At 46.9% G+C, this 25,574-nt stretch overlaps 1 protein-coding gene across 1 annotated transcript; it reads left to right on the forward strand.

Annotated features, from left to right (window-relative positions):
* Positions 1 to 11,722: 11,722 nt before the first annotated feature.
* Positions 11,723 to 13,600, forward strand: LOC100303908 (O-methyltransferase ZRP4). The gene is made up of 2 exons (NM_001165490.3): positions 11,723 to 12,572; positions 13,112 to 13,600. Exons 1-2 carry the CDS (start codon positions 11,745 to 11,747, stop codon positions 13,406 to 13,408), a joined length of 1,125 nt encoding a protein of 374 aa, NP_001158962.2. The 5' UTR covers positions 11,723 to 11,744; the 3' UTR covers positions 13,409 to 13,600.
* Positions 13,601 to 25,574: the final 11,974 nt, after the last annotated feature.

Genomic DNA, 25,574 nt, shown 5'->3' on the forward strand with positions numbered 1-25,574 from the left:
ATGCTGATACTGCTTTTGATTGATTAGTCATAACTCTCTGCAATTTATGCAGGTAGCGTGCCACTGATTCTGACGGTTTCTTGACATCATCTGTGGCGATTCGCTTATGAATCTTCTTTGAAATAGTTGGCCCTTCAACATTGGTGCCAACCTTTGGTTCCTTTTTTATGTTGACGTCGACATTCTGAGGAACAATTTTGTCTACGTCCCCCTCGTCGAGTTCCTTCGCAAGAGGCGATATGATTGTTTCAACGATTTTTTTGGAGGTCGGTGTCATATCTTCCTGCACCATGGGGTGTGGAATGATCGAACTAGCTTTTTGTTGCATTGGTGTTGAATTCGGCTCATCACCAAACTTGATGTCGCGTCGATGCCAAAGGACCAACTCGTTAATTGCCTCATGCAAAGTTATGATCCCCTCAACTGGAAAATCTATCTCCCAATCTTCACAACCATTGTCTGTGATTTCTAGAACTTCGACCACAGCATAGTGTGGCGGGACAGGATTGTCCTTGTAGTTAACAAGTCCTGGTTTTACCAAACCAGTAGCAGCTTGCTTTGTTTTTGTCCCAGATCGATTGATTGGAATATGAAGAAAGCAAGGCTTGTCCTCAACAATATCGTCTACAGGGTACTTGGTCAAGTCTTGCACAGATCCAACGCTGCTAGGGACTATAGGTGGACTCATGTGGCTTGGCTTGAGTTCAAATGATATGCATTCTGTTTTCTTCATTTTGTTCATCACGTCATTAATAGCCTTTTGTACCCTTTCATCAATAGTCTCTTCAAGGGTCCTTTTCGACTTCTCGTGTTTCCTATATGACGACGCATACTCTGGAAACGCCTCTCTCCAGGAAATCTTAGAAGAGATTCCCCGAGCCCGTCCAGTGTGTTCAGGATTGCCTAGGGCTGCAGTTAGTATGTCATTCTCCCTCCGAGGCTTAAATTCTCCTTTTTTTCTCTTATCTGCATATTCTTGAATTTTTGACGAAACTTCGCCTACCAATTCTAGATGCACAAGTTTGCCGTCCTCACTCAAACCTGCTCGACCTAAGATCCAACGAATAGCTCTCTCATCGATATCTTTTAATATTGGGTCCAAAGTGCCGTTAGTTATAGCTTCCTCGATAATCTTGTTCCACTGCACAACTTTATGGTGATATCCGCTTGACCCCAAGCGATGGGGGTGTTTGTTCATCTTCGCTCTCTGAGAATTAGTTTCGCTCAGTTCTTTGGCCTTCAGTTCTGTCTTCTGACGAACAAATTCCTCCCACTGAGCTTGAGTGATTTTCCCCATTTTCTTGGGCGGAGGAACCTTATTCTTCTTAACAAAGTCCCTATTCATCTCGGCCTTCCACCCACGAAACATCTTGGCCATAGCAGAGAGCATCGACTTCCTTACTGCATCCTCTGTGCCTTTTGGGAACTTGAATGACTCAGACAACTTAGCCCATAGCTTGTTGCGGGTGTCTTCATCTAAATCCTTCCATTTTTGAAGTGTGATTGGCACTATATCTCTAACAGTAGCCCCGCAGGAATTTCGAAACTTTGTAACCACGTCAAGTGGTTCTTCAGGAAACCCCTTTGCATTTAGTTTTGTTACATACATAACTGCACCTTCTTTCATCTGATTTGGACCTCGTCGCCCTCGTTTCCGCTTATGTGAAACGGATGATTCAGGCATCGGAGCATCCTCCGTGTTTCGTGTAGAAGATGCATCCTCTTTCTTCTCTTCATTTAAAATCTATATAGTGAAAATATTAATGGCCTTTCATATATGAACATTATTTTACAATATAGTCGACATATTTCTATTTACCTCTTCATCGTTGGGAATATAGTCGGCATCAAGCTCATCTGATGTTTTTTTGTTCCTTGGAGGTATAGGAGTACAAGGATTGTCGTCACTAGAACTATCCTCCCCGCTCCCTTCACTGGAGCTGCTCGTTGTCTGCCATTCAAGTTTGGTCGCGTCTTCATCAACTTTGTTAGACGCACCGGTGCAGACCACATCCATACTAGGCTGCTCGTTGTCTGCCATTCAAGCTGGTTCCATCGATAAAGGGATATACTGTTAGTCTGATATACTGGTTCCATCAATAAGGGAACTTGGAGAAAAGGCACTTTCCAATGCAGTTAGACAGAGAAGGCATGGCTGTGATGTTATAATGCTGAAGGACCCCAAGAAGAGATTATGCCCTATAGTCTACCACCTCTCCTTATTTGTGGGCTTCACCGAGGGCGGGAAACATTTGGTGACATCAAACGACCTTCGGGCTGGGGACGTCTGCGAGCTTGTTAAGGGGCCAGACGATGGTGAGCCGGTGTACTCTGTCCGGATGTGTGGTCACAAAATTTAAAGCCGCCCCGGCTTCATCTGTGCGCTTCTCTTCTCTTATGTCGGCTACTAAGATCACTTAGCACCCCACCTAAGAGAAGAGAAGCACACACATGTAGCCGGGGCAGCTTTTAATTTTGTGACCACACATCCGGACATAGTACACCGGCTCAACATCGTCTGGCCTCTTAACAAGCTCGCAGACGTCTTCAGCCCGAAGGTCGTTTGCTATCACCAAATGTTTCCAGCCATCGGTGAAGCCCACAAATAACGGGAGGTGGTAGACTACAGGGCTTAATCTCTTCTTGGGGTCCTTCAGCATTATAACATCACAGCCATGCTGAAGGACCCCAAGAAGAGATTAAGCCCTGTAGGACCCCAAGAAGAGATTAAGCCCTGTGGTCTACCACCTCCCGTTATTTGTGGGCTTCACCGAGGGCGGGAAACATTTGGTGACATCAAACGACCTTCGGGTTGGGGACGTCTGCGAGCTTGTTAAGGGGCCAGACGATGGTGAGCCGGTGTACTCTGTCCGGATGTGTGGTCACAAAATTTAAAGCCGCCCCGACTTCATCTGTGTGCTTCTCTTCTCTTATGTCGGCTACTAAGATCACTTAGCACCCCACCTAAGAGAAGAGAAGCACACACATGCAGCCGGGGCAGCTTTAAATTTTGTGACCACACATCCGGACATAGTACACCGGCTCACCATCGTCTGGCCCCTTAACAAGCTCGCAGACGTCTTCAACCCGAAGGTCGTTTGCTATCACCAAATGTTTCCAGCCATCGGTGAAGCCCACAAATAACGGGAGGTGGTAGACTACAGGACTTAATCTCTTCTTGGGGTCTACACACTTAAGATTGTAGGAGCTAGTGCTCAACTACTAGCATCTATAGATATGGACACAAGTCCAAATTTGGTGCTACTCGGCACCATCGATATCACTAGAAAAAAAAATACATCAAAGAGATACACTTCCCAATAGTACTCGAAGATAGTTCATTGACTTGACACTCTCTAAGAGGTTCATACAAAATACATTATCTCTAAGAGTGAAACCTACGATACTCATATCGTGTTGTTTAGGACTAAACATCAACAACCCCTTGACTGGTCGCTATCATACTCAATTCCAAAATATTTTTCCAATATGTCGGCTTGAGTAAGGAGATCTGGGCTTGGGAGTTCCTCCAAATCATCTGCAGCTTCATCATCTTCAGCATATTGCAGGGCTTCATCTTGAATAATTTTAGCCCTCTTGGAGTCAGCATACTTTTTGATGGACAGAGCACACTTCTCAAGCATGTCGCATACATCTCCAATTTGAAACAAAGTGGTCTTAAGTGTGTACACTGATTCCGGTTCACTAGTATCCACAACCCCATCAGTCACTAGACTGCGAATGATGTCAACATGTGTCTCGATGACTCGAACTGAGCTCTCAACCATGTCAAGTGGCTCTTTTTCCATCTCTAAAACTGAAAATGGCCAAGCCTCACAATCAACATTGAGATCGCAACAAAGGCAGGGATCAGAGGGAAAACAAGGATGTGGCTTATAGGGCAAAAAGAGGGGTCCAAATAACATTGTCATGGCTATGAACAAGTCAAAGATGGGAGATAAGAACAAGTCTTATAACATAGGGTTGGGAAGCAAAGATAGGTAGTCAAAAAACTAAGAAGGGAGATAAGAACAAGTCTTATAACATAGGGAGATAATAACATTGCCATGGCTATGTACTTCCATGATGTATGTGGCCATAAACACTAAAAATAGACTTGTTTCCCCAATCACTATGGAGATTTTCTACCAAGAAGGGGTCCTAGTGTTGCATCAACTATCCATGACAAAATTCTTCATAAGCATAATTACCAACATTTAATCACAAGGGATACAAGCTACTAAAGCAAAAATGGTGACCTTAACAAAATATGTAAGTGAAAACACCAACAATATAAGCATAATGACCAACATTAACAATATAAGATTAACAATACTTAAGGCAGGACTAGCAAAAACAAGTAATCAAGGCATGAATTTTTAACAAGTAATTAAGGCATGATCAAGGAGTGCACCGAGGGCTCGGAGATGGGCACGGCGGCGCACTCGGCGCTCGGGCTCGAGGACGGGGACGGCGGCGCTTGGCCTCGGAGACGGTGGCGCTTGGGCTCGGGGACGGGGACGCGGACGGTGGCGCACTCGGAGATGGGCACGGCGGCGCGCTCGGCGCTCGGGCTCGGCGGCGCTCGGGCTCGGGGACGGGGACGGTGGCGCTTGGGCTCGGGGACGGGGACGGTGGCGCACTCGGAGATGGGCACGGCGGCGCGCTCGGCGCTCGGGCTCGGGGACGGGGACGGCGGCGCTTGGCCTCGGAGACGGTGGCGCTCGGGGACGGGGACGGGCGCCCAGCTCGGAGACGGTGGCGGTTGGGCTCGGGCTTGGCGACGGCGTGGCGGGCGCTCACGGCTCGGAGACGGGGACGGGAACGGCGGCGCAGCAGCCTGGCGGCGTAGTATCAGCTCCGGGCGAAAACTAAACCCTAAGCCACCGTACCGACGCTTTTATATAGTAAACACATCACAGGCGGATTTTAAGAAAAACCGCTTGTGATGTATAACATCACAAGCGGTTTTCTATTGCGACCGCCTGTGATATGTAAACATCACAGGCGGTCGAAATAGAAAACGGCTTGTGATGTTATACATCACAAGCGGTTTTTCTTAAAAACCGCCTGTGATGTGTATGTAGTATAAAAGGCTCGGTTCCAGCGCAGGAACCCTAACTTCCGGAGCCCGACGCCGCTAGGCTGCACACTACTGTAGCGGCGGCGGATTTTTTTGATCTACGGGGAGAAGGTTTTGTTTTTGATTTTCGGGCTTGATTTCAAGAGTTTATGCATATATATGATCTCCGTTTGTTTTATTTCTCATTTTGATACGATTTTTTGCCTCAATTTTGTAATATAGACCGGAATTGAAGAAAAACTCAGGAATTCCAAGATTTAGACTTGTAGTTGATCTAATTTAAAGATTTTTTTTGAAGAGTTGTCTCACCTCAAGGTACCTATATTGCTGCAATCTTGTTTCATTTTCATGCACATTGATTCGTTCATGATTTAGGGATTAAATTCAATTAATTAGGGATATTTTAAAAAAATTTGTCTCATGTACTAGGTACATCTCGATATGATCTTGTTTCACTTTCATGAACATTTATTTTTTCATGTTACATCTCGATATTGACGTTAATCAATATAGGGATAGGTAATGGACCGAGGTTGGATGTACAATGTGCCAAGACCACATCCGTCGTACATTCGAAATTTGAGAAGCTTTATTGAAGCGGCCAACAAGCACGCGAATTTGCGAAAGAGCAAGGAGATATTATGTCCGTGCATCGATTGTGATAATAAGATAGCTTGGAGAGATATAGGAGTAATCCAATCACATCTGCTAAAAAGAGGGTTTAAAAACAATTACACGATATGGTCAGAACATGGTGAGTTGGATCCGTGTGAAGTGCCTGGTAATGACGAGAGAGTTGTCGGAATTTTAGATCTTAAAGTTGATGGTAAAGTGGATAATGTGGATGCTAATCAAGAATTTGAAGAATTTGATTGTGAAGAGATGTTGCGCCATATGGAACCAGAAATGTTAAGTTCTTTGGGATCGCAGAAAGGGCTATCTAAAATGGAGGGACTGGAAAGTGCCTCAAAAGAACCTTTATATGATGAATCAAAGGGTTGTGACAAAGAGTTTACTACACTGCGTACAGTTCTAGAACTTCTGAAGTTGAAGGCTAGCGCCGGATGGTCTGATACTAGCTTCACAGATCTTTTGAATTTTCTGTCTCAATTACTACCAAAACCCAACAAACTACCAACAAGCACTTATAAAGCGAAGAAGCTTATATCTCCCATAGCTCTGGGTGTGCAAAAAATTCATGCATGTCCGAACCATTGTATTCTGTATCGTGGCGATTTTGAGAACGCATCAAGATGCCCAGTTTGCAATGTCAGTCGATACAAGAAGAGCTACAATCAAGACTGTGTAAAAAAATTCCCGAAGAAAAATAAAAACAAGAAATCCACTATTGGACAATAAAGAAGTCAAAGAACCCAGCTTTGGTGATGTGGTATCTTCCAGTAATTGATCGCTTAAAACGTTTGTTCTCAAACCCTAGGGAGGCTGAGCTTATGCGTTGGCATGCTGAAAATCGCAAGCAGAATAACAAACAGATTCGACACCCTGCTGATGCATCACAATGGAAAAATTTCGATCTTATGTATCCTGAGTTTGCCAAAGAAACCAGAAATGTAAGATTTGCTTTGGGTACAGACAGAATGAATCCATTTGGTGAAAAAAGAAGTGTACATAGCACCTGGCCCGTGACTTTAACGATGTACAACCTTCCATCATGGCTGTGTCACAAAAGAAAGTATATTATGTTGACTATTCTTATTCAAGGTCCGAAATCAGCTGGTGTTGATATTGATGTGTTCCTAGAACCTCTTATGGAAGATATGACAAAGCTCTGGAATGAAGGAGTTAGAATATGGGATGAGTATTGCCGTGAGTATTTCAACTTAAGAGCAATTATATTTGTTACCATCCATGATTCTCCCGGTGGCGCCACACTATCAGGGCAAAAGACTAAAGGAAAGAATGGTTGTGTAGTGTGCGTCGATGGAACTGCTTCCATGTACCTTAAATCATCCAAGAAGTTGGTGTTCATGGGACACAGACGGTTCTTGATGAAGCACAGCATAAGTACCGAAAGATGAAAGAGGAATTTAACAATCAACTGGAAAGTGAAGGTGCACCAAAGCCTTATAGTGGGAAACTTGTTTTTGAAATTGTAAGGAACATTCATGTTGTATTCGGAAAGGGAAAAACAAAGGAGAAAAGAGAAAGAGAACTGACCCTTCAACTTACACAACTTTCAAGAAGCAATCAATATTTTTCAAGTACCTCACATACTGGAAGGATATGGAAATTTGCCACAGCATTGATTTGATGCATGTAACAAAAAATGTTTTTGACAGCATCATTGGAACCTTGTTGGGCATGCCGAGTAAGACAAAAGACGGACTTAAATCACGCAATGATCTAGTAGATCTTCAAATCAGACCGGAACTTCATCCAGTGGATAGTGGCAAAGGGAAGCCTTACCTCCCCCCAGCTAGCTACAACTTGTCAGTTGAGGAGAGAACAAAGATTTGCAAATGTTTGCGTGGGGTCAAAGTGCCCACAGGTTTCTCATCCAATATCAGCAGACTAGTCAGGATGAAGGACTTGTCTCTATTTGGCTACAACTCTCATGACTGCCATGTGATGATGACGGTGTTCCTCCCAATTGCGGTAAGAGCCCTCAAAACAGAGCATGTCAAAGTTGTCATCACACGCTTGTGTTACTTTTTCAATTCGGTTTCACAAAAAGTAATAGCTTTAGAAGACTTGGACTATCTAAAGGCATACATCATCGAGACTATGTGCAAGCTTGAAATGTGTTTTCCTCCATCATTTTTTGATATGCAAGTACACCTAATCATACATCTCGTGGATCAGATAAAAATATTAGGGCCACTATATTTACATCATATGTTTCAGTTGGAGCGATACCTGGGAGTATTAAAAGGTTATGTGCGAAATCGCGCTCACCCAGAGGGTTCAATCATGGAGGGATACACTACAGAAGAAGTGATTGAGAGCTGTATAGATTACATCAGTGACGGAACAATGATAGGTGTGCATGTACCTAAACATGAGGGTAAACTATGTGGGAGAGGGAGAATGGGCAAGAAAACTTTTCGCGTTGAGGATTACAAGCTAGTACATTGTGCTCATGGTAGTGTACTACAACATCTCACGATAGCCGAGCCTTACATAGAGGAACACCTGAATGAGCTTCGTAAAGAAAATCAGAACCGCACAGAGGACTGGATCATGAGGGAGCACAAACATCGTTTCAGCGAATGGTTAATGGACAAAAACATCCCATTCGGAGACTCTTCGGATGAGAAAACAATGAAGAATTTGGCTTCTGGGCCATCGTGTTTTGTGACATCATGGCAAGCATATGACATCAATGGGTACACATTCTACACTAAATCAAAAGACATGAAAAGTGTTGCACAAAATAGCGGTGTTCGTATCGATGCTTTTGACCTACATGGACAGAAGACCACATATTTTGGATTCATAGAGGAAATATGGGAACTTGATTATGGCCCAAGCATGAAAATACCCTTGTTTAAGTGCCAATGGGTACAACATCCCGTGGGGGTGATAGTGGATAACTACGGACTCACACTGGTAGACTTAAAGAAAGTAGGATATAAAGATGACCCGTGGGTTCTCGCCGAATGTGTTGCACAAGTGTTCTATGTACTCGATCCAGCAGATGAGAAGATGCATGTAGTTATTTCTGGAAAGCAAAAAATTGTTGGAGTTGAGAATGTGGGAGACCAAGATGAGGAATACAATAAGTATGAAGAGATGTTCGTCTTTAACGGTCCAGAGAGAATCAAGCGTGTGGAAAAGAAAATTGATAAGAACTTAAAGCCATACATGCGGAAAAATGGTAGTTCATGAAAAATTGTATGAATCAAATTGTATTTGTTATCATGTATGATCGACTATGAATTGTGGTTGCCAATTAATTTAAAATCTCTCTAGTTATCTATGTGTGCTATTATAATTCATTTAAATTGTATTTGCATATTATTGTTAAAAATTAAATATTAATTCATTTAAATTGTATTTGCATATTTCTGTTAAAAATTAAAATTATTTTCATATTTAAATTGTATTTTCATAATTTTACAATCACAGGCGGTTTTGTCTTAGGGTCCGCTTGTGAAAAGGATAGAGCATCACAGGCGGTCCTAAACAAAAACCGCTTGTGATACTATTACATCACAGGCGTACTAAACCGCCTGGGACATCACAGGCGGTTTTCTAACCGAACCGCCTGTGATGTAAAAATCCTACCGCTTGTATAGAGCCAAATTGTACTAGTGTCGTCAGTGGAATTCTATTTCTACCAGTGGTTATCTTAACCAACCGTCAAAACTTCCACTAACGGCCAAATAGAGCTTCTTTGTACCAGTGATTTTAGTAACCCCATAGTATATTAGAAGCCCTGGCCTTCAAATAGTTAGAGGAAGCCCTAGCCAACCATCCCTACGACCTAGTCCAGGCCGACGTGCCCACCCACACCCAAGCCAGGCTGTTGGTGCGCCCACCACCCCACGTCTATGCGCGCAAAAAATAGGAAGGCATGCATGAGTTAAACACGTTTTTTGCATGCGCGTAAATTTTGGAAAGATGTGTATGAGAGTTTCTATTTTTAATGCTTTATTTTCTCCATAAATATAGGATCGCTGCAACAGCCATGCAGATAGGCTCGTCAGGATCAATTTATGATATATATTGATACTAACTATGCTACACGGTATAGATATTTATGCAATTCGGTACACTGCATAAAAATTTGTTACATGTTGCATGCGCACAAAATTAGGATGGCAAAAATGTACGATGAAATAAAATAAACTGACATGCATGGAAACAAAAAACCGTAATTAATGCTTTATTTTCTTCATAAATATATAATCGCTCAAATAGTCATGCAGTTAAACTCGTTAGAACTAGTTTTTGATATATACTAATACTAATTATGTTATATGGTATAGGTATTTATGCAATTTAGTACACTGCATAAAAATCTGTTTCCTGCTGCATGTGCATAAATTTAGGGTGGCAGGAATGTGCGGTGAAACAAAAAAAACTTATTTTAATGCTTTATTTCCTACATAAATATAGGACCGCTTCAACACCCATGCAGCTAGGCTCGTTAGAACCAGTTTATGACATATACTTATACAAATAATGCTAACAGGTGTAGGTATTTATGCAATGCGATACACTGTGTAAATTTTTTTGGGATGTGGTTCACTGGTGGACGCATCTCTAGGTTTGACCATAAAAACCTTAAGTTTTGAGAATAAAACACCTTAATTATAAACACAAATACCGAGCCAATATGAGAGGTTGATAGCTCTGGTGGGTTGTATTCACGATTCTATATTGATGGCAGATCCGAAAAATATGGAAGTCGCATGCATGTGGTTTTTATTTTTATGCAGATCCAAAAATTATAGCAGATCGTGGGAGTTTCCATTGCATGCGCGCAAATTTTGGATGATATTTTCGTTTCCACTACACGTGCGCAAAAAACTGGATGACATGAGTCATGCAGAGCATAAATTCTTATACAAAGTCGCATAAGTACTTACACTATGTAGTATAATTGATAAAAAGTATTATCGGTCCAACTAAGAACGCCGGCGGGAATTAAGGACAGTTTGATGGCAGTCGTAAAAATATGGTAGTTACGAACATAAGTGATTTAATTTTTATGGTAATTATGAACAAACATAAATCAAGGAATTAACTTTTCAATATGCATGCAAAAAATATGCATGCAGTAAACTGATGTACGAACTCCGTGTTCAAGCATAAAATTCTACAGTTTTTAGCGTAAATAATGTATGTGATAGGCGTAAAACACAATAATCGAAAGACATAACACGGATCAGATGAGGTAGTCGCTGGAGGACGTCGTCGAGGACACAAGAACGGAGGGAGGTCATCACTCGGGGCGCCCGAACTGCGTCGGATCGGAGGATGTCATCGTGTCCGTCGTCGCACGCACCTCGAGTCTCGTGCAGCGTCATCACTACTCGCACCGCTCGCCAGCACCGGGGCCCTGCCATTGCTCGCCCTCTGGATCGGGGAGCCGTCGTCACCGTGCCACCGATCTAGGAACCGTCAACGCTACTCCGGATCGAGGAACCACCACCACGCGTTCGGGTCTCGGAGTCGTCGCCACCGCCGGCCAAGGGGTCCGCGCCGCTCGCGCTCTCGGGCAACCGCCGCCGTCGCACACGTCTGGGTGGGCGCCGTCGCTCGTGAATCAGGGTGGGGCGTCAAAAAACTGAACCTATCGTTTCGGGTGTTCTTTTATAGGCGTCCGGACTTAGTCTAGCTTGACTGGATGGTACCGTCTGACCTGGACTTCCTCTAGTTATTGGAAGCGTATGACTTCCTCTAGCTTGACCGAATGGTACCGTTTAACCTGGACTTCTAATTATTGGAAGCATAGTGTATATATATATATACCATCAATTAATATGTTTATATACAAGCAAGTTCATTGGGGGACGTATGCCATGTATAAATCTAAAGTGAGTAGTACATATTTTGTGAACAAATAGATGAGGAACTTGGGCAAACAGTGCAATCACTATGCAATTTGCAAGCGGCGAGCCTATATATATATTTGCAGCCGTGAAGCTACACAAGTCAAGCTCACAGCAAAATAAAAGCCAGGTGGCGGCATATGGCGCTCAGCAAGGAGCAAAAACTCACAATTTCTGAGCAACAACACACGACAAGCAGCGAACAGCAGGTGGCGCTGGATGCCGAGCTCCAGCTGTGGAACCACACCTTCGGCTACGTCAAGTCCATGGCGCTCAAGGCCGCGCTCGACCTCGGCATACCCGATGCCATCCACCAGCACGGCGGCTCGGCCACCATCCCACAGATAGTCACCAGGATCACGCTCCACCCGTCCAAGACACCATGCCTGCGGCGCCTCATGCGCGTGCTCACCCTCACCGGCGTCTTCGGCACCCAGGAGCTGCACGATGACGGGGGCGGCTGTGACGACGAGCTCGTCTACACGCTCACGCCGGCGTCCCGTCTCCTTGTCGGCCCATCGGGGCAGAACGTGAGCCCTTTACTGAACGTGATGCTCTGCCCCATCTTCGTGTCGTCCTTCCTCGACCTCCGCGGGTGGTTCCAGCACGAGATGCCGGACCCGTCCCCCTTCAAGATGAAGCACGGGCGGGACATATGGGAGCTGGCCGCCCACGACGCCGGCTTCAGCAGGCTCTTCGACGCCGGCATGGTCGCGGACAGCGGCTTCATCATGAACGTCGTGGTCAGGGAGTGCGGCGCCGTCTTCCAGGGGATCAGCTCCCTCGTCGACGTCGGCGGCGGGTTCGGTGGCGCCACACAGGCCATTGCGAAAGCGTTCCCGCACCTGGAGTGCAGCGTGCTAGATCTCCCGAACGTCGTCGCCGGCGCTCCTGCTGATACCGCCGTGAAGTATGTCGCCGGTGACATGTTCGAGAGCGTTTCGTCGGCAGACGCTGTCTTCCTCAAGGTACGCGTACGTACGGTACGGCCATATATATATATATATATACGTCGTAGTACTAACTACTATACAGTATAGACATGCATGCATATATAGCAACAAAAAGGTCAATAACAACAGTACACCCTAGCTTCAAGTCCAAATTACGACAGGTCCTTTATTCCAAATTACAAGTCAATTAGATGTTAGGATAATGACACCGTCTTTAAAATATAATAGCTTTGATCAATGTTCTTTAGTTAAAATAAAAAATAAACTCTTATTAGGTTTGAAAACTAAATAACAAAATGGTTATATGTAGTCAAAGTTTTATAAATTTGAATTAAATAAACAAACCATGTCCAAACGACTTACCTGGAGTACTCAGGTGACAACGAATGATGCATACATATTCTCTCCGTTTCATTTTAGTTGTTGCTGGATAGTGCAAAATTGAACTATCCAACGATAACTAAAAAACAATTTTGGTCTCTTTCAGTAGTATTTATTATTGTTTATTGTGATGCTGCCTTATTTGATTTGTTGGGTGGAATTCACTATATCAGTCGATTATACATGACTGGGGTGATGCCGACTGTGTCAAGATACTGAAGAACTGCAAGAAGGCCATACCAGCTCAAGGAGGCAAGGTGATAATACTGGATATTGTGGTTGGAGCAGGATCGTCGTGCGACCGGAAGAACGTGGAGACGCAATGCTTGTTTGATCTCTACATCATGACTATCAACGGTGTCGAGCGAGATGAGCGAGAGTGGAAGAAGATCATCTTTGAAGCCGGGTTTACATCTTACAAGATCATACCTGTTCTGGGGACTCGATCCATAATTGAAGTCTGCCCATAGAAACCAATATAATTAAGGATGGCAACCGCCTCCGATCCCACTCGCGGATATAATTCCAAACCCGTACTTGAATACTTGAATCCGCGAGGTTTTCAGGTCACCTACGTGTTTTTACTCATTGTACGCATTTAAACAATTATTAGCCAGTTGCACGTGCTTTGCTATGGTTGTTATATATCATATAAATAAATATTAAGATATTTATTTAAATATAATTTTTGTTTATTTCGAAACACTAAATTATTTGTGGTTTGGTGGTTAGCCCCAAATTTCTGGAGCAGAAGGTGTGGATTAAAGTGCTCGCTCTGCACTATTTTTGCATTGTGTGGTAGCTGCGCGGGGGTCGGATACTGGCCAGGCGCAGCGGGCGCGGGGTCCACAGGGCAGTAGCTGAGAGAGCGCTAAGCGGGCGCTGGAAGTGGCGCCCACAAGGCACAGCACCAAGGTGGGGCGCGTTGTCACACCCGGATTTAAGGGACAAACCCGATGAACACATATAATAACCAAGTGTATAGACATAAATGTCACAAACATTATTACATAGCAGAAGTGTATTATACAAATAAATGACAACAAATAAAGCGAACTAATATTATTTCCTTGGCGCCATTAAGCTGATTAGGAGACGCCACCTAGACTTCATCGAACTCCTCGTAGTAGTCCTTCTCCTGGGCTACCTCAGCAAGTGTGGGAAATAGTATGCATGAGCTCACCAAAAGTGGGGCTCATGTGAAGTGTAAGGCTAATCAACAAATAATGGTTAAAGCCGAGCATTGCTTTTAATAAGTTGGTCAAATTTTATTAGCGTTTACTAAATGTAACTATATACCAACCCAAAGTAATAATAGATCAAAATTAATAATAAAACTACAATGCGATGCATATGACAAATTAAGTTTAATTTCATAAGTTAATCATGCAAGAGTCCTGAGCTGCTCATGATCGCGAGCATGGCTCATATACCAGTTTTATACTCTGCAGAGGTTGCACATCTTTACCCATAAGTCATGTTACCCATTTGCCAAGGGCTCTAGAAATCTCATTCATCTCTATCGAGGAGACGAGGCAGGGTAGCACTACGAGGCCTTTCCAAAGTTCCACTAGTTCGAGAAAACCCGCTACGGATTCAGGAAGAAGGAAGCATATGAATCCCTTGTCCGAAAAGCTAAACGGACAGTCCGACCCGAGAACCTCACTATACTCTGCAGCGACGCTTCCCCGCTTGCCCCTTTCAGGTAAGGTAGTCTCTCCCTAACTTTCTAATTACTTGGTCAAGGGCGTCTCATTCCACCCTTGTGGTAGCACTGTTATGTCAAGTTAAGCTTCATGTTCCAATTAACACAATAGTATTATCATGAACATTAAAGAATAGAATCACAATAATAAAGCATGATCATGAATCATAATTATCTTAACACCCAAAACCACATAGAGCAAAAGCAGAAACTACCCAAAAGTTCAGTGGTGACCAAGGTATAAAGTAAAGCAAACTAAGGTGACCTATTAGGTCCCATCAAAATTAAGCCTAAAAATGCCACGGTGATTATATAGAACATTATTGGGTAAAGAAAAGTGGTCAAGTGCACAACTTGCCTTCAACGAGCTCCTGCTCAGTATCTCCTACCTGCTGAGCTCCGGGCTCCTCAATCACTTGCTCGTCTACTCGTAACAATACAAACAAACATTGTATAGGAGAAATTAACATCATACCAAACATGAGAATATAATGCATAATAATAATCTACGCATCATAACGAGATCCTAGGTTTGAGAACCACTAACTTCGGAGTTATGACTAAGAAAATATGATTTTGCGAAGCTTGTAGTGATTAAATAGGGATAATGTGTTCTTTGTTGATTATCAATTGTGTGAGAAAGGTATTACCAGGAAGTGACTAATTCAACTAAATCTATGTTCTATCCTAAATAAATTATGAGTTAGTCAGATTTGATCATAGAAATTAACTTTGACTAAATATATGTTCATATTAACTTTGACTATAAAGATTAACCTCCCAATCATAGGCTAGTCCAATATTCATTTATAAAAATATGAGATATGACAAGATAATAACACTACTGCGTAGACAATATTAATATGAAGCTAACGGAACTGGAATGGATAAAAACGGAGCAAAACCCACAAGATATGAATTTCCTACTCTTTTAGGGTTATTTCTATAAAAAAATACTATTTCAGCATTCCTGCAAATTGTAACACTCGTGCTTTAAGGAACAAAGCTGGGTGCATCTCATACATGCGCTAAGAAGACAACATATACAATAACAGAGTGTATAGAGATAAATGTCGCAATAACATCAGAGTATTTATTACATAGCGGAAGTCTTACTACAAAATAAAAGATAAATATAAAACGAACTAAGGATCATCATTGGTGCAAGTCAACTGGGAAACACCACCTAGATCAGATTAAACTCCTTGCTTTGTGGCTCCTCCTGAACCACATGTTCTTCTCCTGTGGGGGTGTGAGACAGCAAGAGTGAGCTCACACATGATCATAGCTCAACAAGTTGTGGGGAAACCAGTGGCATGAATGTGGGGGATAGATATCCCCTGGGTCCACTAAAGAAGTAAAAGGCCTCACGAAAGGCCCAAGGGCCCAATAATTCGTAAGGTCATTCTTTCGTGGGCCTAGGGAAAGACAACCAACAAAGAAGACGTGAGACTGATTAGTGCAAACCCAGGCGGCCCACAACGTCGAACGAATGAATCACAACAGAGACCCGACTTTCCCGCGCTGAAGCCCCCATGCAACAGAGCCATGCGAGGATAAGTCGGCGAAGGTTACGTAGAGATAAACTCAAGAGGTTCACTATCTTTTAGCTACTTGTTGTTATCGTATCACATGTACTGCTCCACGGCCGAGTATATAAGGCCTAGGGGGCACCCCTTCAGATCGATCGACCCTGTTCTACTTAGCCACCCACATAAACTCTCTGCGCCCTCAATTCAGAGAACCCTCTTGTAACCACGCTCGTATACTCACCAGGACGTAGGGTGTTACGCACTTCTAAGCGGCCCGAACCTGCAAATCTTGTCCATTGTCCCTCGTGTGACCAGCGCGAACCATTTTGCTACAGTCGTTGACACCGTCCTACTCCTAAAAACACCTTGAGGGGCAACCCCGGGTGTGCGGTCGGACCCAAAACACCGACAGCTGGCGCGCCAGGTAGGGGGTGTGTCGACGATCCAAGCTAGCTCAATGGCCGTCACCTTCCACAGCAAGATCGCCGTGCGTCCCGGATCTGTATTCTGCTTCGGGACAATCTCATCCATAGCGGACGAAGAGGGAATTCTACACCGCCTCGCAGATCTGCCGGAACAGAAGTCTCCTCCAACAAACTCCGAAAATGCTGGAAAGACGCTACCTCCGGCTCTTCGGAAAAAGATCGTCTCCGGGGAGGCTGGAGCTAGAAGCTCGCTGACCCGGAAGACTCCGCTGTCTACTTCCCCGACGAAAGAATGGACACGGGTCGTGAGAAAGAAGGAGACCAGGGAGAGGCAAGTCGTTCTTCCCGTTCCTCCGACCTCAAAGGAGAACGGAAAGAAAGTCGCCGCGGCAGCAATACCGTTCTACCCCGACGTCCTCTTCATCGGGAGAGCAGAGTCGCCCGCCGTCTCCGACGATGAACCGACTGCGCCTGGAGAAGAACCGCCTCAGCGAGAATCCCGCCGATGAAGGAACCGACGCAGGAACGTTCGACGACATCACACAGCTGGAGAACGGGATCCGGAGCAGCCTGTCTCACGAGACGAGGTCTCAGAGATAGGAGAAACTCCGGAAGAACGCGTCTTCAGGGAACGAAGGAACTCCCGACGACGTGATCGCCGTCGGACTCAGGAGCAAGCCGAGCAAGATGCAAGGCAACGACGCGAGAATCCACTCTTCGGGCGCAACTTGAACCCCGACTTCGCCCGAGCTATGAACACGCCGAGCGAAGTCGGAGGCGTTCTAGCTCGGATAGCTGACGGACTTCCTCGGACTCCCGACGCCGAGGGATACCGACGCCTGTTCACTCAAGCAGCCAACCATCTTCTACCGCTCGCTCACCCGCCGAACGATTTGCGACACGCCATCAACAGTCGCCGAGACGCGCGAAGCTCTATCAATGCTTCGCGCGAACGGCGGCACGAGAACGAAATTCGCCGTCGGGAGGAGTATGACCGAGATCATGGCTTCCCGACTCAAAGCCAGGCCACCCGAACTGAGTCGGCAACAGCTTCAACTGGTGGAACCACCCGGGGACGGTCGAGGAACCACCACCGCCACTCCCCTCCCCGGGACAGACGACATCCTCGACGACAGGAGGACACGTGCGGAGTATCCGCCCTTACTCCGCGCCTTAGGGCCATCCAATGGCCTCCCAACTTCAAGGTATCCAATGTCGACAAATATGAACCTAAGCAGGATCCAGGGGGTTGGTTAGCCGTCTACACCACCGCTGCTCGGGCTGCCGGGGCGTCCGAAGATGTCATGACTGCGTATCTGCCCATCGTCCTCGGGCAAGACGCGCTGCAGTGGCTACGACATCTACCCCGACACTGCATCGACGACTGGGGAGACTTCAGTCGACGTTTCACCGCCAACTTCCAGTCTCTCTCCGACAAGCCGGCACAACCATGGGACCTCAAATCCATCAAGCGCCGGGGGGATGAGACTCTCCGGTCATACCTTAAAAGGTTCCAGACCATGAGAAACCGCATCCCCGAGGTCACGGAGGCGGCCGTGATCGAGGACTTCTACAGAGGATCTAACGACTCGGCTTTCGTCCGAGCCATACTGCAAAAGGCGCCGACTACCTCCGAGGAGCTGTTCCGGGAAGCCGACCTCTACATCACCGCTGACGAGCGGGCCCAGGACCTCATCGGAGGAGCAAAGCCCGCACCGGCAGCACCACGACGCGACGCGAACCCGCCGCCCGACAAGCGCTGGGAGAAGAGGCCTCGCGAAGAGGTACACGCCGCCGGACCACCCGCCTCTCGCGCCCGAGGAGGACCTCGTGGAGGCGAGCGTACACTGGACGACATCCTCGACGCCCAGTGCCCGTACCACAAGGACATGCGCCATACTCTACGTAACTGCCGGGACTTCAAGCACTCCGTCGGACATGGTCGACCCTTCCAACCCCTACCGCCTCCTCCGCCGAGGGGAGGACCCGGTGAACCACGACAGCCCCATCAGCCGGAGGAGGGGGGAGGAGGAGCTTTCCCGCGCGTTGACAGGGAGGTCAACGTCATCTTCGGCGGACATGGGTCGCAGGAGAACAAAAGACAACAAAAGCTCAACGACCGCCAGATACTGGTGGCGACCACCGGCCCTCCCGCCCCATACCGGTGGTCGGAGCACCCAATCACTTTCACTCGGGAGGATCAATGGCTCAACTTTGATCATCCAGGCAAATACCCGCTCCTCGTCGATCCGGTGATCCGAGAGAGCCGGGTAAAGAAGGTGCTAGTGGACGGGGGGAGCAGCATCAACGTCACCTTCCCCCGTACGCTCCAAGGCTTGGGAGTTCACCTCAAAGAGCTCCACGAGTCAGACACTCCCTTCTTCGGCATCGTGCCGACGGAAGGGGAATACCCGCTGGGCCACATCTACATGCCGGTCACCTTCGGGACTCCGGATAACTACAGAACCGAGTTCCTGAGGTTCGAGGTGGCGAACTTCGACTGCGGTTACAACGCCATCATCGGAAGGCCGGGGCTAGCCAAATTCATGGCCATCCCGCACTATACCTACATGATACTGAAGATGCCAGGACCGCAAGGAATCATAACTGTGCGCGCCGACTTCCAAGGCGCCGCAGAATGTTTCCGAGTGGCCATCCAAGCAGCCCTCACCACCAAGCCGTCGGCGGTTCCTTCTACACCGGCGAACTCTAAGCCTGAGGAAGACCTCGCCGTGCCGGCGAACGAAGCTCAGGCCGCGACCTCTATGCGGCCGACTGAAGAAACCAAGCGGATCAACCTGGGGTTCACTGATGAGCGCAAGACGGCCATCATCAGCTCCAGTTTGAGCGACAAATAGGAAAGCGCGCTCGTCCAGTTCCTGCAAGATAACCGGGACGTATTCGCATGGCAACCTGCGGATATGCCGGGAGTCCCAAGAGAACTGGCCGAGCACAAACTGAAGGTCTATCCCCAGGCGAGGCCGATCCGGCAAAAGCTACGTCGTTTCACGCCCGACAAGAGAGAGGCCATTCACGCCGAGTTAGCTCGCTTGGTCGCGGCTGGATTTATTAGAGAAGTATTACACCCCGAGTGGTTAGCCAACCCTGTTCTTGTACTCAAAAAGAATAAAGTGGATTGGCGCATGTGCGTCGACTATACTGATCTCAACAAACACTGTCCGAAGGATCCCTTCGGGCTCCCGAGGATAGATCAGGTGGTGGATTCCACCGCTGGATGTTCGGTGCTGTCTTTCTTAGATTGCTATTCCGGGTATCATCAGATTAGTTTGGCAAAAGAAGACGAGGAAAAAACGGCGTTCATCACCCCGTTTGGTGCTTTCTGTTATACCTCCATGCCGTTCGGCCTCAAAAACGCTGGAGCGACTTATCAGAGAGCTATTCAAACATGCTTAGCCGATCACTGGGGCAAGCGTGTGGAGGCTTACGTAGACGACGTGGTGATTAAAACGGAGAATCCGGAAAACTTCATCGAAGACTTACAGCTGGTTTTCAACAGCCTGAGAAGATATAGATGGAAGCTCAATCCTGAGAAATGCGTCTTCGGGGTACCAGCAGGAAAGTTACTCGGATTTATTGTCAGCCACCGGGGAATTGAAGCTAATCCAGATAAGATTGAAGCTATCATGAAGATGGAAGCTCCTCGATCGCAAAAGAAGGTTCAGCGACTCACTGGATGTATGGCAGCCCTGAGCAGATTCATATCCAGGCTGGGAGAAAAAGGTCTGCCATTTTATAAACTGCTGAAGAAGGTGGATAAGTTTCAATGGACTTCAGAAGCACAAGAAGCTCTAGACGCACTGAAGAAATTCCTGACAACACCGCCAGTATTGAAACCGCCCCGGCGAGCTACGCCGACTCAGCCGGCTGAAGATTTGCTGCTATATATCTCTTGCACGACTCACGTGGTAAGCACTGCGTTGGTAGTCGAGCGAGTGGAAGAAGGGCATGCCTACCCGGTACAACATCCTGTCTACTTCATCAGTGAGGTTCTAGGCCCATCGAAGAAAAAGTATCCTCAAGTTTAGAAGCTATTATATGCAGTACTTCTAACTGCCCGCAAGCTGCGTCATTACTTTGACGATCACAAAGTCATAGTAGTTACTGGTTTTCCAATAGGGGACATTCTTCACAACAAGGAAGCCATTGGCCGAATAGCCAAGTGGGATTGCGAGTTGGGATCCCATGACATCGAGTTCCGACCTCGCACTGCCATCAAAACTCAAGCACTGGTCGATTTCGTATCAGAGTGGACAGAACAGCAAGTGTCGGATAATCCAGAAACCGCAGAAGTATGGCGAATGTATTTTGATGGCTCGCGGAAGCTGCAGGGAGCAGGAGCAGGAATTCTCTTCACTGCACCTGGAGGCGAGCACCTCAAGTATGCTCTCCAGTTGCTATTCCCGGCCTCTAACAATGCAGCCGAGTATGAAGCTTTGATACACGGATTAAACATCGCCATATCACTGGGTGTCAAGAGACTGATGGTGTACGGAGATTCTTTGGTAGTCATCAGTCAGATAAACAAGGAATGGGATTGTTCAAGTGATTCAATGGGAAGATACTGCGCTGCCGTCCGAAAGCTAGAAGATAAATTCGAAGGTCTGGAGTTTCATCATATAGAAAGAGATCGGAACACGGCGGCTGATGTACTGTCCAAGCTCGGATCCGGTCGGACTCAAGTCCCGCCCGGGGTCTTCGTGCAAGAAATTCTCCAGCCGAGCATCTCGACGGATCAAATAGAAGAGTGCATTATCATAGATCAACCCGAGTCAGACTCTGATGACTGGAGGCAACCGATTATTAAGTATATAAGGAATGAAGAAGAACCAGATGACAAGAACTCGGCAGAGCGCATTGCCAGACAATCGGCTCACTATACACTCATTGGGGAGGTATTATACAGGAGGGGCGCGTCAGGCGTCCTCATGAAGTGCGTTCTCCCGTCCACCGGGAAGCAACTTCTGGAGGAAGTCCATGCTGGGCAGTGTGGAGTACATGCAGCATCCAGAACACTAGTCGGGAAGGTTTTCAGGTCAGGATTCTATTGGCCCACAGCGAAGAATGATGCAGCCGAGTTAGTTCAAAGATGCGAAGCTTGCCAATACTTGTCAAAGCAACAGCACATGCCAGCACAGCAGCTACAGACCATACCAGTAACTTGGCCTTTTGCATGCTGGGGATTGGATATGATTGGACCTTTCAAGAAAGCTCAAGGAGGATACACCCATGTACTGGTGGCAATTGACAAATTCACTAAATGGATAGAGTTCCAGCCCATTGCCTCTTTAACCTCTGCTAAAGCCGTGGAATTCATACAAAGCATAATATTCAGATTTGGGATACCAAACAGTATCATCACTGACTTGGGATCCAACTTCACCAGTTCAGAATTCTTTGACTTCTGCGAGCAAAAAAGCATTCAGATCAAGTATGCATCTGTAGCCCACCCGAGAGCCAACGGGCAGGTTGAGCGAGCCAACGGAATGATATTGGAGGCACTTAGAAAAAGGGTCTTTGATAAAAATGAAAAATTCGCAGGAAAATGGATAAGAGAATTGCCTTATGTTGTTTGGAGCTTGAGAACCCAACCTAGCCGGGCCCTGCATGGAAACACTCCTTTCTTCATGGTCTATGGGTCGGAGGCAGTGCTACCTGCTGATCTCAAGTTTGGGGCGCCAAGATTAATCTTCGAAAGCATAGCAGAAGCCGAAGCCACTAGGCTGGAAGATATTGACGTACTTGAGGAAGAACGACTGAATGCAGTGATTCAATCAGCACGATACCAGCAGACTCTAAGGCGCTACCACGACAAAGCTGTGCGGCAACGTTTCTTTTCGATGGGAGACCTCGTCCTCCGCCGAATTCTAACGGGGGAGGGACGGCACAAGTTATCACCCTTATGGGAAGGACCTTTCATAGTAGCAGAAGTCACTCGTCCCGGATCATATCGCCTCACCCAAATGGATGGCACGGAAGTTGGGAACTCCTGGAACATAGAGCACCTCCGAAAGTTTTACCCCTAGCTGTATTTCAAAACAGCCGGAGCGACCATGTATTCTGTATAATGGAAATACGTCATCAATAAAGAGAGATTTCAAAGATACTTGGCTCATTTATGATTGACTTGCATTCTTACTTAACTCGGGGTGACCACTATGCCCTACAAACGGAGCAATCGACTTAAGTCGGCAACGACTTAAGGCGGTGCAACATGCTCACGCTTACTTAACTCGGGGTGACCACTATGCCCTACAAACGGAGCAATCGACTTAAGTCGGCAACGACTTAAGGCGGTGCAACATGCTCACGCTTACTTAACTCGGGGTGACCACTATGCCCTACAAACGGAGCAATCGACTTAAGTCGGCAACGACTTAAGGCGGTGCAACATGCTCACGCTTACTTAACTCGGGGTGACCACTATGCCCTACAAACGGAGCAATCGGCTTAAGTCGGCAACGACTTAAAGCGGTGCAACATGCTCACGCTTACTTTACCTAGGGTGACCACTATACCCTACTAACGGAAGTTACCGGCTAAAAGTCATTGACGGCTCAAACCAGTATAGCATACTCGCGCTTATGCAGTTCAAGGGATGATCTCCATATCCCACAAACAAACTTCATAATCATCGTGCAGCGTTACCACAAACTTGCGAACTAATAAATTCTGATACAATAAGGGAGTAATCACGTCATTCGAATGATAAGCCGATAACTTCTAACGAGTACTTGATCATGCTAACTGCGCGCTCAGAGCACGCGAACTGTTTCTTTATTTTCCAATGTCTTTCTCAGGAACGACTGACGAAGAAGGGCGATTCGAGGAATCAGGGGCAGCATTCACATCGGCTCTTATATCTTCAGGGACAACCACGCCGGGTCTTCTCATCAAGATTCGTCCCGCCCGAATGGCCTTGTCCAGGGCCTTATCGCGCTGAGCTTTGAAAGTGACAGCAGCTTCTTCGGCAACTTTAACAGCCTGCTGAGCAGTTTCTAACTCCTGAGCAATGGATTTCTTAGAAGTTCGGAGTCCCTTGATGGTGGCATCCTTTGCCGATAGCAACTGTGTAAGGCGGGCCACTTCGTCCGAGGATTCTTGCAGCTGACGGCGCTGATTGTCAAGCTCCTCCATCGTAAAACGGTGGCTCCTCTCCAAGATGGTCAGCGAGTTGCTGGAATCTCGGTACAATCTGTCCAAGTTGTCGCGGGAAGCAGCAAGGATGCGTTTTTCTTCCTACAAGCAAAAATCAACTCATTCAGAATCCAAGAGCATGATAAGGCGAAGCACGGGTTCGTAAGCTACCTTCTCAGAGTCAAGCTGAGCATGAAGAGAAGAACTCAGAGCGTTGGCATCATCCAAAGCCGCAGAGACTTGACTCAACTCGATCTGACTTTGAGAATACTTCTCCTCGAAGTCAGCGCATCGTCGAGCCATTTCAGCTTGATCTTGGGAATGTTTTTCTTCAAGAACTGTGATCTGCCGAGTCATCCCTATCAAGAGGTATTCAAACAAAATGAGGTCAGAAGGTAAAACAATCCACGGACAAGAACAAAGAAGAAGAAGAAAGGACACTTACCAGCATTAGTTGCCTCTAACTCAGATACACGACCCCGAAGCAACACCGGATTCCAACGCTCAAGAGATGAAGCCACCTCCGGGATGGAAGCACCCTGCGACTTCAGCTGGCCGACCATTCCATCCACCAAAGCCTGATAATAAGAGCGGATGAACATAATGGCAACAATTCATGCAACATAAAGATCAAACTAAAGCACAGCACAGCACCTGGAAGTTGGAAAAAGCGAAGGGATCCCCAAGTCAGGAGAAATCGGATGATGACCAGGTGCCAGACCACCACCCGAAGCAGCTTGCAGCAGACCAGCAGGGACGAGCTTAGTACATTCAGCAGAGCCTAACGCCAGACCAGTGGGGATGCTGCCCTCTAAAGCGACCCCTGATCCGGAGTTTGAGCCACCACCATGCCGCCAGAGTGTGGAGGTGAACCCACATGAACATCCATGGAAGTGCAGGAAGGAGACCTCGTTCGGACACCCTCGGGGGCTGGGTCAAGGTTGGCACTGCCCACTCGAGCCGGGTCATCCCCGGCAACACCCTCGGGGGCTGGGTAGTGGCCTACACTCCTCACCCGAGCTGAGTCCTCCCCGGTGACATCCTCGGGGGCTGGGCACGTGTCAACATTATTCAAGGGATCCAAGCTCTCTGCCGTGACCACCTCTAAGGTTGACGAGCCTTCAGCTACTTCCATAGGATCAGGACGATCCAGGTCAGCATCCCGACCCTCGAGATCATGCTCTAAGGTCGACGAGGCACGGGATGACCTCAACCCAGCATCTGGCACGGTTGCACAAGTTTCTGTTGCATCAGCATCTGCGGGTTCCAGCAACAAGTTCTCAGGGACAATATCCTCTAGAGCTTGATCAAAATTAGCCATGGACAGTTCTTGCAGACCAATAAGAGCAGACAAGGCAGGAGAAGGAACCCCACTACTACCACCGCTAGCGACGAACTGCCGACTGTTTTTCCGAGTTAATGGAGTTTCATTCTCTTCCTCCTCATCTTCCACAGCAACAGCACAAACAGCATCCTCATTGGGGTCAGCACAAACAGCACACCCATTGGGATCAATGTCAGCAAGGCCAGTTGCAGTCATTTCTTCGGCAGCGGGAGCTAAGGTGCTGGCATCCTCGTCAAAGCTGGACACTCGCCGGAGGCGTCTTCTTTTCTTCTTCTGCTCATCAGCAGAAGGCTCGGGCTGACTGGTTCGGCTAGGGCGCCTCGGGCGAGTACTGACAGGTTTCGAGACATCCAAGGTCGCATCAACCTCTGGAAGGGGCACCACTGCCAATGAACCATCAGGAGCAGTATCAGATGAATCCTCAGCTAGCAGATCGAGCATGTCATTTATGTCTGCATCACTAGGGTTCAGGGG

This window comes from Zea mays, chromosome 4, assembly GCF_902167145.1.
Source record: "Zea mays cultivar B73 chromosome 4, Zm-B73-REFERENCE-NAM-5.0, whole genome shotgun sequence".
NCBI classification, from domain to species: domain Eukaryota; kingdom Viridiplantae; phylum Streptophyta; class Magnoliopsida; order Poales; family Poaceae; genus Zea; species Zea mays.

What these genes read in the sequence shown, in the direction of transcription:
- LOC100303908 (NM_001165490.3), top strand. Translation starts at nt 11,745, where the DNA reads ATGGCGCTCAGCAAGGAGCAAAAACTCACAATTTCTGAGCAACAACAC. An exon ending in CAGACGCTGTCTTCCTCAAG is followed by an intron (nt 12,573 to 13,111) that starts GTACGCGTACGT and finishes TCACTATATCAG; the next exon opens with TCGATTATACATGACTGGGG.